This window comes from Botryllus schlosseri, chromosome 3 (genome assembly GCF_051294905.1).
Source record: "Botryllus schlosseri isolate E-star chromosome 3, Bs_hap1, whole genome shotgun sequence".
In the NCBI taxonomy this organism is placed as follows: Eukaryota; Metazoa; Chordata; class Ascidiacea; order Stolidobranchia; family Styelidae; genus Botryllus; species Botryllus schlosseri.
Window position 1 is genome coordinate 35,197,645 of NC_137238.1, and position 12,891 is coordinate 35,210,535.

Sequence of the window (12,891 nt, forward strand, 5' to 3'; positions counted from 1 at the left end):
TACACAGGTTGTTTCCAAATTAGATTTGAAATAGAATTTATAGCTACACAGTTTTTTTCAAATCAGATTCTAGTATAGCTCCACAGTTTTCTTTAAAGTAGATTAGAATTATAGCTCCACGAGTTTTCCAAGTTAGATTCGAATTAGAATTTATAGCTACACGGGTTTTTCCAAATTAGATTCGAATTAAAATTGTAGCTACATAGTTTTTGTAAATTAATTATTAGAATTAAAATTGTCGCTACAGTTTTTCTGAATTATATTAGAATTATTACTACGCAAGTTTTTTTCCAAATTAGATTATAATTGGCAAATGCAAATGACAACTATATTTATCTACCCCACCATGACCTCAACCCCATCGAATTTAGTACAAATCTTATAACAGGGGGCACCAGACAATAAAAAAAAAATGAAAATGGGCCTGGACGAAGAAAAAAGTTCAAAAACCACTGATGTCATAAAATAATGCAACATAACACATGAAGCGAGACCAAAAAACAGTAAAACCTCAAATATAAAACGCATTCTTACCCTGTGCGCCTGGCATTGTATGGCTCTCACAATGGGGTTGATCTGAACGGTGTCCACGTCGTCCGCGTTGAAATATCCTTCCACCGAGTAATCGGCTCGGTTTACAGACTTGCTCGGAAAATTGCAGCATTGGTTGATGGCGCCGCTCATTTTGTCGTGTTCCAAAAACAAACTGAAAAAAATCTGAAATTTTTCAAGTCCCGGTACGTTTTAAATTAATTACATCATTTCAACAGACCGCAAGACTGCGATACAATGAAAAGATAGGAAGTTGTTGAAAAAATCTAGGGTTAGTCATTCAATAAAGCACCCACTTTACCAAGTTAATCAAGATATAGAATGATTATTAAATTAAATGTAGAACAGAACTAGCCGAAACACAAGTTACACAATGGAAATATCTCGTTACGGAAACGGATATTTTGACTCACGTCAAAATATTGGTGGTCATATCATCATCAATGACAGGATTCCACAGCAGAGCCGCGAACGCGTTACGATTCTTGAAGTCGTTGAATCCGATCAAACGCACAGACGAAGGGTTGCGATCTGAAGCAATATTCAACCATTCAATAAGCAAGCAATATCACAATACATTGATGTCATATAACGATATAATACCATATCGTATATCATAAACAATATTCCAAGCAATATAATCAATATATATTCAGTATATAATTCTAATTCTAGTCTAATTTGAAAAAAAAACAATGTGTAATTCTAATTCTAATCTACTTTGGAAAAAGTGTATGGCTATAATGCTAATTCTAATCCAATTTGAAGAAAAAAATCTAATTCTAATCTAATTAAAAAAAAAAAGTGGTTATTCTGATTCTAATCTAGTTGAAAAAAAACAGTGTGTAATTCCAATTCTAGTCTACCGTAATTTTCCATGTATATTGGGCAAAATTTTCACGATTTCTTGCCCTAAAATAGGGGGGTGCGTATTATACATGGGTACAACAAGCGTTGAAAAAATCTCCCTCGATAAAAAACTTGAAATCACACATTTCTTCATGTTTGTTTCCAATCGCGCATCACTTATAGCCAGCGCGCGTAGTAATTCATATTGTAGAGTGTAACGCGCTGCCAATTAGTGGAAAACGTGTTGCCAATTAACGAGAATCGTGTGCACAAGCACGCGATCTCCTGCTGAGTTGGTTTGCCGTTTGTACGCGAGCGAAATTAGGTCACCAATAGACACTCGCGTGCGGCAATTCTCGGCAATTCATCGCGTCAACGACAGGCCCGAACAATCGCATATGCAATTTATACATATACAAGAGACCATGTGCGCAAGATATAATCGCTTGCGTTAACAGTCGCATCTCCGACAGACCTTTTGCGCATGACGTAACCGTTAGCCTAGGCGCAATCGCATCTGTAATAGGCATCGTGCGCAAGATGTCGGTTAGCGGGCCTAAACTAACTCGCCGCCGGCCTCGCAGGCTTTGGCTGCTATCTACTATCGTTTAGAGACAATACCGTTAATTGTATAATGATTAGCAATCGCATCTGTAAAAGGTGTCCTCGTGCTCAAGATGTCGTGTCGCTTGCCTGAACTATCGCGCCGCCAGCGTCGCAGGCTTTGGCTGCTATCTACTATCGTTTAAAGACAATCCCGCTAATTGTATAATGATCAGCGATCGTTGTGTAATGATTGTTTAAGAGTGACATCGCAAAACAGAATGACATCGTGTACGAAATCAGAACTATTCATGTACTGAAATGCAGGGTGCGTACTATACATGGGTACAGGCTTTTTCCCGGAATTTACATGCTATTTTAGGGGTGCGTATTATATATGGAGGCGCACTATACTTGGAAAATTACGGTAATTTGGAAAAAATGTTTTAAATTTTAAAAATAAAACGTGTGCAATTCTAAGTCTAAGTCTAATCTAATTTGGAAAAGAAACCATTTCACCGTGTGTAAAACTCTAATTCTGGTCTAATTCGGAAAAAGCGTATGGCTATAATGCTAATTCTACTAGATTTGGATTAGCTGAGAATTTTCTAATTATCCAAGTGTGGCTCGTACTCATAATCGAATAGAAATTGAGGGCGTAAATTCAACTTCTACTTGAAAGTGGCAATGATGGCTACTTCGACCCTCTCAGACAGGGACAAACAACCTCATTTACTGTGGAATCAGTGTTCTTGACGCTTCCAAAACCACCTCACCTATAAAAAACTTGATCAGAGTGAGATTCTTGGAGAAAGCCGCGTAGTGCAGGGGGGTGCATTGATAATCGTCAGTCGCGTAATCTGGAATTCCTCTTTCCATGAGCAGCTGAGCGACCTGAACAGGGAAAATTGCCAAAATTCAGACACTGTAAATTAACGAATCACAATGGTAACCAGCCCTAAGGCGTAATTATTCGGGATAGTGTAAATCACAGCTTGGCATTGTACGGCCATCGGCCAGTGAATAGTTGCTTGGATTTTAGAACGTAAAACCTACTTTTGGACGGTAATGCAAAGACTAAAAACCATAGTCTGTATCAACTCTGGGAATATCAGATTAATTTATCGATTGGATCATATGTGCCGACTTTGAAATATTGTGTATTGTGCGCGGTCAGATACCAAGGATGATACGCATGTACTACTGTTTTATATGTATGTGGGATAGCATACATCAAAAAAAGCACTAGGTGATGAGGATTGAGAAACTGGCCTCCGAGATTTGACCTTGAATCTGGTGATCGCAATATTTTACAAGAGCCACCTGTTGAGAGAGAGAGAGAGATAATTATTTTCCGGCCCCATTCATAAAGTTAGGCCTAATCAAAATACAAGTGTTCCGTCAATAACCTCACTTTGACCTTTACTGGCCCGTCATTACAAAAGTTAAGGTTGGTGAATTTGTTGGTTCATAAACTGGTCACAGATTAGCGTTTCAGTTGGTCAATCTCGGATTGGGAAGGAAGGCTTGGGAAAACATGGACGCAGAATTTCATTGAAATTGCTCAGAAGCTTTAATAGATGTTTCAGCGAACTCATCAGCAACATATACAAGCATCAAAATACAAAGCATTCTGTCAAAGCGACCTCGCTAATTTCCCGGAAAACACTGGCGTATTCAGCGATGAGGATAAGAAAGTTTACGCCAATATCTGAAGCTGATGGGGGGAGGATACCAGAGAAGATTGGAGCTTACATATGTTAGCTGACTATTGCTCGAGCATCAAGAGAGAAAATCCACTAAATTGAGAGTTTTTAGCAGAAATCGGTACCCTAAAACTTGCACTATATTTGTTCTTTACAACCAATGTCAGTTTAAATCACCCAAACAGATCAGAGCAGATGTTTATTTGAAGACTATCGAGCTACTTTCATCTGCTGGTGGTTCTTGAAACGTTTTATGAAGCAAACACACAGTATTCAAAGCGGTACTTTTAAGTGGAGGGTTATCATGCTCAATATTTAAATGCTCCAATATCAATATTTAACTATCCATGTCACACAATAGGTCATTCGAAAGCGTCCACACGATCAATCCCAGATGGTTAGTATGCCATACAGACGTATACCTTCACGTACGTAGTCAAAGATGGCGCAAGACAGCGAGGAAATTTTATTCAACCAAGAAAAGTTATCGTTCGAGATATTTCAGCAGTTTAACGCGTTCCGCAAACAGGGATTGTGTTGTGATTTTGAGATTGTGGTTAGCGACCAGTCGTTTTCTGTGCATAAAGCAGTGCTGTGCGCCAACTCTGAATATTTCAAAGTGTTACTGCAAACCGATAACACCGTTAAACAGTCGCAAAGAGAGGAACTGCTCAATTTAGATCCCGATTGCGTGGCATTATGCATCGACTTCATGTACGGACAACAGATCTTCACCGATAAAAACAAATGGTGGGGCCTCGTCGAGGCGGCAGAGAGGCTTCAAGTTATCAAACTGTTTGATATCGTCACTAACCATCTACAGAAAAACACGGATGTGGATTCGGTCTACGACATATGGACCATTGCAGAAATATTCCATATCGATGGCCTCAAGGAACATTGTGTCGAATTCGCGGCTGAGCATGCGGCAGTAATGAAAGACGACAAACGATTTAAATTCCTCAAGGCGGCACACATCGGCAGTATTTTATCCTGCAAGGACAAGGGATCCGAATCCGCGAAGCTTGCATCACTCATCGACTGGGTTATGTGGGACAGAGAGTGTAGGTCCGAGTTTTTTACTGTGCTTTTCACCATCTTGGACATGTCAAAAGTAGCCAAGTCTTACAGGCGATATCTGCTCGAAAGCGAGCCGTTGATAGCGGAAAATGTTCCGTGTTTCAAGCAAATCAGTATCTCCCTCCTAGACAGCACTGGCGTGCATCGATACCCTTTCTGCAATTACGAGAAGAAGGACTGTTTGATTATATTCGACGGTCTCTCGGGAAGACTGCAACAAATTTACCCGGGTAAAAACAGAATCAAGCAGTTACAGCACACCGAATTGAAGTTTCATAAAGGTTACTTCGCTGCGATACATCTCCAAGACACAATATATGTAATAATGATGGATAAATCGGTTTACGAAATGAAATTGAACAGTCCCGACGGCCTTTACGTTTGGCGAGTTAAAAAATCGATGGATCATGACCATGGCGCGAGGCCACCGATCGTCACAGACGGGGAATGCCTATACGTCGTGTATGGAGGTCCAAATCGCGAGAGCGATTATCACATAGAAAGATATGATCCCAGGACAGACACTTGGGATTGTATTGCCAAGCGAAACTGTCTTTATTCCCATTCCTGTGTTTTGGTGAATCACAAGATTTATTGTATAGGTGGGAGAGACCTCCGAAGAAGCTTGACGCAGAATATCTCAATTGACCTGCGTGATAATAAGATTACAGCTCACAAGGCTCTTCCGATTGCGATAGAACGCAGTGCATCAGCTGCTGTGGGAATGTCAATTTACGTAATTGGAGGCATGCGAGGAAATATATATCGGGTTCAAAAGCCCGAAATCAATCCCACATTTGTTTATGATATTAACACAAATATGTGGACCGAATTGCTGCAGTTTATCAACATCGGCCAATGTGTGGATGCCTGCGTGATAAACGGCGATATTTACGTTCTTTCCGGAAACCAGATACAGTATTACGACGTATCAAAAAATGAATGCAGATCAATGGACATAGATGTGTCGCATTTGACGATATCCTACTCAATGTCGGTGGCATGTCCCGACTAAATATCTCATGTTACTGTCATCCAGGCGCGTAGCCAGGGGGGGTTTCGGGGGTCGAAACCCCCCTTCTTTATAAACGTGAAACCCCCTCCTTAAACACGAAACCCCGACCTTTTCAAATGACCGCTCTTTCGCTAATACTCGGTTGCAATTCAATAAGTCGTATTATCAGTATTGCGTGCGGCCAATCAACGAAAGGAGTGTTGCCAATAAGCGAGATTCGCCTGTGCGCATAGCACTGCACAATGTAACGCGACACAAGGGCATTCATTGCCGCGCGTTCGCAATCGCTGCTAGCCTGATTTATCACGTCTCCAACAAGCCTAATCGGCTGGTTTCTGCAATAGGCCCTGTGCGCACGATATCATCGGTGGTCTACACAATCACATCTGCATTGGCTTGTTGCGCACGATATCCTCGCTGGCCTACAGAATGGCATCTGCAATAGGCCTAGTACCAAAGATATCGCTAGCCTAACTACCGCGTCTTGGGCCTACCATGCTGTGGCTCCTATTTCCCGATGGCTTGGATAAAATGCTATCAAGTATATGCTGATTAACGATTGTGATTAAAGAGTGACATCTCGTAACTGAATGACATCGAATGTCCGCAATCATGTGCGACGCGTGCGTACATGCGTAATTGATTTCCACTAGTCTTGAGATATAGTCCACTAGGCTTGATTTATAAAAGAGAACTGGTTTGAACCACCTGAAATCGGCGTCATTATAGAACATATTCAATAAAAACTCGTACATTTTGACTTGCGCAAACCGTCGCCGAGGCTACGTAAGATGCAAGACGCATTGATAAGCGGGCGGGCGTGTTTAATTATTGGACGCGTTGATAAGCGCGTATTCAATTGCTCGACGCTTGCATATTTCATTGTTCACGAATATCACAATAGATCAGGGAGTCGCTAATTAACAGCACTTCCGACTCGTCGACAAGCTTATCATACACCTATAATCGCCAACACGAGGATGCTGTAAAATCGTTAGTTACGCATCGCATGTACTTAACCCTAATGAATTGATGCTACATTACTTAATTCAAAAAATTCGAAACCCTCCCTTCTTTTTCGGCTGGCTACGCGCCCGCTGTCATCGTATTCATTTCCCTATTGCCAGCAATTCAGAATCTCGACAGAGTGATTGCAATCACCCAAAGATGTAATGAACATGCAAGGTTAATTCATTATAATGTAGCAAGTGTTTTAAAATTTGTAATGCATACCCCGAGTTAACCCTTTGGAACCGGCTGTATAGTAGTCTTTATTAGACCGCGATTGTTTAACACAGAGGAGTAGTTCTTTAATCCAAAATAGCTGTTACAATCGTTTTATATGGATAGCTCTTATGAATACGCATACATCAGACCATGTATAACCTATTATACCAATGTATATCCTCATTGAAACGCAGATTGAACACGCAAAAACTTGTAACGTTGTTCGCGTGAATGAACGCCTGAAATATGAACCATTGTAGCGTCTAGACGTCATATAACCAATTATAGTTATCTGCTATGACTTGTTGTTGTTCAATGTTGATACCAGTCTATGAAAGTCCTTATATCGAAGATTAGCTCGTAGAAATTGTTTTAAATTGACGTGAAAGAAAGCAATACCTTACACATGAAAATCGTGGCAGCGGAACCTGACAGGTTGCGGTTTCATTTAGATGCACAATTGCTTCAGGCAATTGCAAATTGTACATATGGCTAGCCATTATCCTGGCCAATTCATCAATATCCCTATCATGGAGCTTAGTTTTGTACAAGACAGCCGACACCTGCCCTAACACTGCACAAATAAGCGCACGAGTTGGGCTATTTCGGTCATATATCTGTTTTAGATGGCATACGAAGTTACTGTTGGCTTCTACGAATACTGTCGATCATACCTGGAACATTAGCCCTGTAGAAGACAGTTCCAATTGATAATGTGAAATAAAGCAATACTGTATCGTGTACAATGAATTCTCGAGCGTATATGGGCAGTGTCGAAAAAGGACAAGCCAATATGTGTTCACATGCGACTGCCTTATTGCAGTTGCAAGTTACACACAATAAGCAACTGAGGCTGATAAGACTTGAATAGCATGGAGACATGTAAGATCTAGGCAATGTCGCTAGGGCAGTGCCTATCATGTTATGTAGAACTGGACGCGCGCTGTCTATAGTCATGCTTATCCTGTCTACCTTTCCAATATCGTTGCGCTGGGCTATGAAGTGTTATAGTAGCTTGTAATGCCTCGTTGGAACGCAGAGATTCATGCGGAAGGCAATCAGGTGGCCATATACCAATATACCGTATGCATGACGTCAGGAGAAATAGAAGAACAAAACATTTCCTCACATAACGCCATCCCCTCTCGCGTCTGAGCAATGTGAGTGTCTCAGCCCGCTACGCGGCTACTTCAGGTTTACAGCAATATATTGGGCGTTGATTCAAGCCATATGGATGGCATTTTATCGTTTTCTTTTATGGATGCCGCGAAATTATGGTCATGAGGCCAGCCGATTGCAAAGGGTTGATTAATAAAACAAAATTTCAGCGGTACAAAAGATATTGCGATTTGAGATTTTCTTGAATGCTTTGTTGGCAACCTCACAATTCTTTGATTATTATTTATACTCGGGCTACCCACCGTAAATACTATTATTGCAAATCAAAAATTTCAAAAAATAAAAAAAATACTAAACTTTGAATGTGGAATGAAAAGCTATAATAGTTGGAAAGTCTTGATTTAAAAAATTATTGTTTTTGAAATTGAAATTGAGCGACTTGACTCGACATCATCGCATACCAATTCAAATTCAAAAAATCCTTCATGAATTTAAAATTATTTTATTTAAATTAATAAATCGGTTTCATCGTTACCTTGATCTGAACGTCGGAATTGCAGGGACGGTTCATGGCGAGTATGTGCAGCAGGTTCTGTTTCTGGTGGTTCTTCTCGCACAGCTTGGCCGAGTCTTTCTGCTTTCTCAACAGCGACAAGACCACCTGGTACTTCTTCGCCTTCATCGCGGCCTGTGCAATGAAAATTTTGAATACAAAAACGAACCAGAATACAGTTTGGATACTGTTTTCCATTGAATTATCTATAATGTGATGTACGACAGGCATTATATTAGTTGTGGTCGCATGAAGGTACATATTCTAACAGCGTTTCACCCACCTCAACAGCCGCGGCATACTTGACCCCGCACACTTCCAAACGGTCCAGCATGACATAGGTCACACCTTGCCAACCTTTTTCAACGACGACCTAAAACGGCATATCGAGTATTCAAAATATGGCCTTCAGTTGTGGTCATAAGCGACATACAACGACATCCAAAGCAGTTAGAACTGGTGCTCAAGTAGAACTCTCTACTCAATTACAAGTAATTGAATAGTATATTCATATTGAAATGAGCCCGAATATTTTCGGCTGACACTCGTCAGGGGTAATCGTCAGCAACTGGTAGAGAATTGGAATGAACATTGTATGAATATTGTACACCAAGGCTTTGTAAACAAAAAGAGTTCGTGTACCACCTAAAAATAGTACATTGAACGCTCTCTTATTCGAAATTCCATGCTGCTGACGTCATATTTTGCGATACGATTGTTGATATACAATGTTCTTTCCAATTCTCTACTAGTTGTTGACGATCACCCCTGACGAGTGTCAGCCGAAATAAATTGTAATGGCTACCCCGTGAAATTGTTGGGTTGTCCGAAAAAAACGATGAACGACTAATTTATCTCGTAGACGCGGAGTTCTCGATGTTCGAAATTTAAGATTTCAAATAGTAGTATTTACGATGGGTAGATCTGTCGTGAATAATAACGAATTTGTCACCGTAAACACAATTTTTTCAACTCGGAAATTTTTCACTCCAATAACTCCGTTTCAACGGGTTGAAATTTAGCCAAATTTTTTGTGCGTCGATTTTCTAGACAACCTAACAATTTCATGGGGTAGATAGTACAATTTGAAAAATTTTTACATTTTTTTAATTATATAAATCCAAAACGTATTTTCTTATATAGCAATCCTTCTTGAACTTGGAATCGAGATAAAATTGACGCACAGAGTTTTTTTTTATGCGACCCAACAATTTTATCGAGTAGCCAGTGAAATTTGAAAAACTGTTATTTTTCAACGACTACGTATGCTGAGGCGACATAACATAACGGAGACAGTAAATCACCTTAAAGACGGGATCGCAAGAGCTTTTCATCGGCATGACGATGGCCGACCGCAGCTGCCACAGTTTTTGTTGCGATTCCAGGCTTGGGTCTTCCCTTATCGATATGACGTTGGCGTTGACGTCGGCTCCTTTCTGTATCAGCATTACGGCGCAGCTGGAAAACAAAAACACACACCGTGACTTACCAGGACAAATCGCGACCTTCCGTGGCATTTTTATAGTTGAGAACAACATCGAGTGGGCATACGGTGCCGTTAATTAGAACCGGGCACAATGACTCGGGCACTGCTCCATGCCGCTAAGGGCTGAGATCCCGTAGAATGCTAACCGTTTGATTAAAAACCGCTAATCGTGGCGCATTTTGGGGCGGAGATGACGAACCAACAGATTTTTCACGTCTAACAATCTTTTTTCTTAGTAATGCGAGCAGGCGGGGGTTCGTCCTCAAGATTTCTCAACAGGTCAACAAGGTCCACAGCTTCCATTATTTCTGGCTGTCTGCGACGCGGGGTGAAAGTCGCGTGCTATCAGTACGGTATACAGCGACAAAATGGATAACAGAACAGAAATACAGATGCTCTGCAATTGTGCGTACATAACTTTGTACATCTCATTTTCTTGTCTTGATCTAAGGGTGAGCCCACTGAGATTTTTGCCATGGATTAAGACTACTTAAAGGTATCTGCTGCCAAGTTTTGAATATATGAATCATATGCCCTCTATGTTTGGTTGTAAGGAGTTTAATGGCCATAAATTTTGACGACATCGACCCCCGCCATTAATTAATCAATGTTGGGTCAAGTTTATCTGGTAGTGAAATGAATCCACCTTTTATCGAGACTACTTGTGGTACTGTTGCCTCATGAAAAAGAACTGGACATCCAGCGGCAACCCTTTTCCATCAATAACCGTTTAGATCTTTTACTGCTTAGTGTCCAAAGTTACCCCGGTTTACGGTACTCGATTCAGAATTGCGTCACTCAGCCTTAATTTCAACAATGAATGTGTTTGTTTTTGGGTGTCATTCTCATTTAGTTTCTTCAGCGAAAGGCGAATCACCATGTTGCTGTGACTATTTGTCTCTTTAAGATATACTTTTTAAATATAATTGGTGTCAAACTCATTTCCAATATACAGAACTTTAACAAACTGAACCGACCTTGTTTGCCCCGCCTTTACCGCCAGACTCAACGGAGAATTCCCGTCCCGGTCCAGCCTGTTGATATTGGCCCCTTTCTCTACCAAGTGCATGCTGCCTGCAATTTCAATCGAAAAACGCAGCGTTTAAACTTATATTAGACCGGGGGCAAAACCGAAATCTGCCCTACATATCATGGCGCCTTGGGTGGCTGCGGCGTGCAGGGGCGTCTGCCCGTTGGTGTCCGGGGTGTCGATTTCCTTGGCGGTCATGCCGGAGGTCAGCAGCGTGGCAAGTTCGATAGGGTCGTTGTACTTGTTGCTTTCAGTCCTGAGCAAAATTAAAGATTTTATACAAATTTCGAACGGAGAAAAATTAAAAAATATAATTTAAAATTTAAAAAGCTCAAAATTTAAAATAAAAATTGCAAAGTCGCAAATTTCATAATTGTAATTTCGAATTTTCCGGCAATTTTTTTCCCCTAAAACGGAAGAATGTGACCAAAAAAATCTTAAATTTTGACATTTTTTGACCTTCAAAATCTTAATTTTGACCAAATTTTGGCCTAACGTACGCAAATTCGGTGTTTTCCCACAAAATCCTAAAATTGTATTACTTCTCTTCATTTCTGGTTGGAACTGTCTGTCCTTCCGAAGTAGTTTTGCCCGAAAAAACTTCATTTCAACGAAATCGAGCCCTTTGAAGAATTCCAGTAGTTACAACACGTATTATGGTTAAAATAATTAAAATTTGTTGTAGCACAACGAAAGATACTTTCGTACATTCTCTTGCTTCAGTTAAGACATTGGGGTACGTTGAGTACAACACCGTGTCAACCTATTTGTTTCATTTGACCGTTTATGATTCAAAATGAGCAGACAATAGGCCGTCTACAACGGTAGGCCTATAAAGTACGCTACAAGCTGTAAAATGTCAAACAATAGTTCACCGACACGATCTACGATACAAACGAAGTACAGGTTGCAAAAAAGTTTTGACTTTGTAAAAAATTTTGACATTTTTGAACTAACGCTACAATTTTGACCTAATTTTGACTTTTTTTGACATGTAACTCTAACTTAACAGGTAACTCTACTTTGCTGGCGATAAAAGCTTGCAAAACATTACAATAATTCCATTATTTCCACTCTGGATTATTGGAAAATTGAAATATTTATTTTTCAAAATAAATTACAATTATATTAAATATATTTTAAACTGAAATAAATTTATGCTAATTCTCGAATTTAACACGGGATTTGAACTCACTTCCCGATTTTCATGAACGCGTAATGCAGCGGGACGCGCCCGGCGTCGTCGGTGGCGGTCAGGCTGGCCCCCTTCTCGATCAGCATGTCCGGTATGTCGAACAGGGCCGAGTTGGGCCCGCTTGCGTTGACGGCCAGGTGCAGGGCGGTGCAGCCGTTGACGTCCCTGTCGTTCACGCACGCTTGTTTCTCCAGCAGGGCGCTGACCAGGTCCATTTCTGCCCCGGACAAAAGAAAAAAACGGGAGTAATGAACCCGCGACCAATCGGGCACCGACACATCATACAGTAACTAGGAGGGTTAGGGTTTTTCAAAAATACTTCTTATTTCAAATTTTACTGGCTACTTGTCATGACATAGTTTTCTTATCTTATAAGATTAGCTATAATATAATATAGCAATATAAAGTTTTCTTATCAATTTCACTGGCTACCCCATAAGGGTAGATATAATTTAATAATTATAATATAATAGTATATAGTTTTCTTATCAATCTTATTGGCTACCCCATAAGAGTAGCTATAATATAATATAACA

General features: G+C 40.4%; 1 protein-coding gene across 1 annotated transcript in view; it reads right to left on the reverse strand.

The window, feature by feature from the left end:
* LOC145436411 (poly [ADP-ribose] polymerase tankyrase-like) overlaps window positions 1–12,891 on the reverse strand; it is a 57,329-nt gene that overhangs the window by 10,359 nt on the left and 34,079 nt on the right. Inside the window, exons 31-39 of the mRNA XM_080313757.1 lie at window positions 12,356–12,572; window positions 11,277–11,416; window positions 11,108–11,204; window positions 9,949–10,102; window positions 8,928–9,017; window positions 8,627–8,779; window positions 2,721–2,838; window positions 966–1,083; window positions 535–706 (exon numbers count right to left, since the gene is read on the reverse strand). Coding sequence (XP_080169883.1) covers window positions 535–706; window positions 966–1,083; window positions 2,721–2,838; window positions 8,627–8,779; window positions 8,928–9,017; window positions 9,949–10,102; window positions 11,108–11,204; window positions 11,277–11,416; window positions 12,356–12,572 — 1,259 coding nt within the window. The remainder of the gene's footprint in view (window positions 1–534; window positions 707–965; window positions 1,084–2,720; window positions 2,839–8,626; window positions 8,780–8,927; window positions 9,018–9,948; window positions 10,103–11,107; window positions 11,205–11,276; window positions 11,417–12,355; window positions 12,573–12,891) is intronic.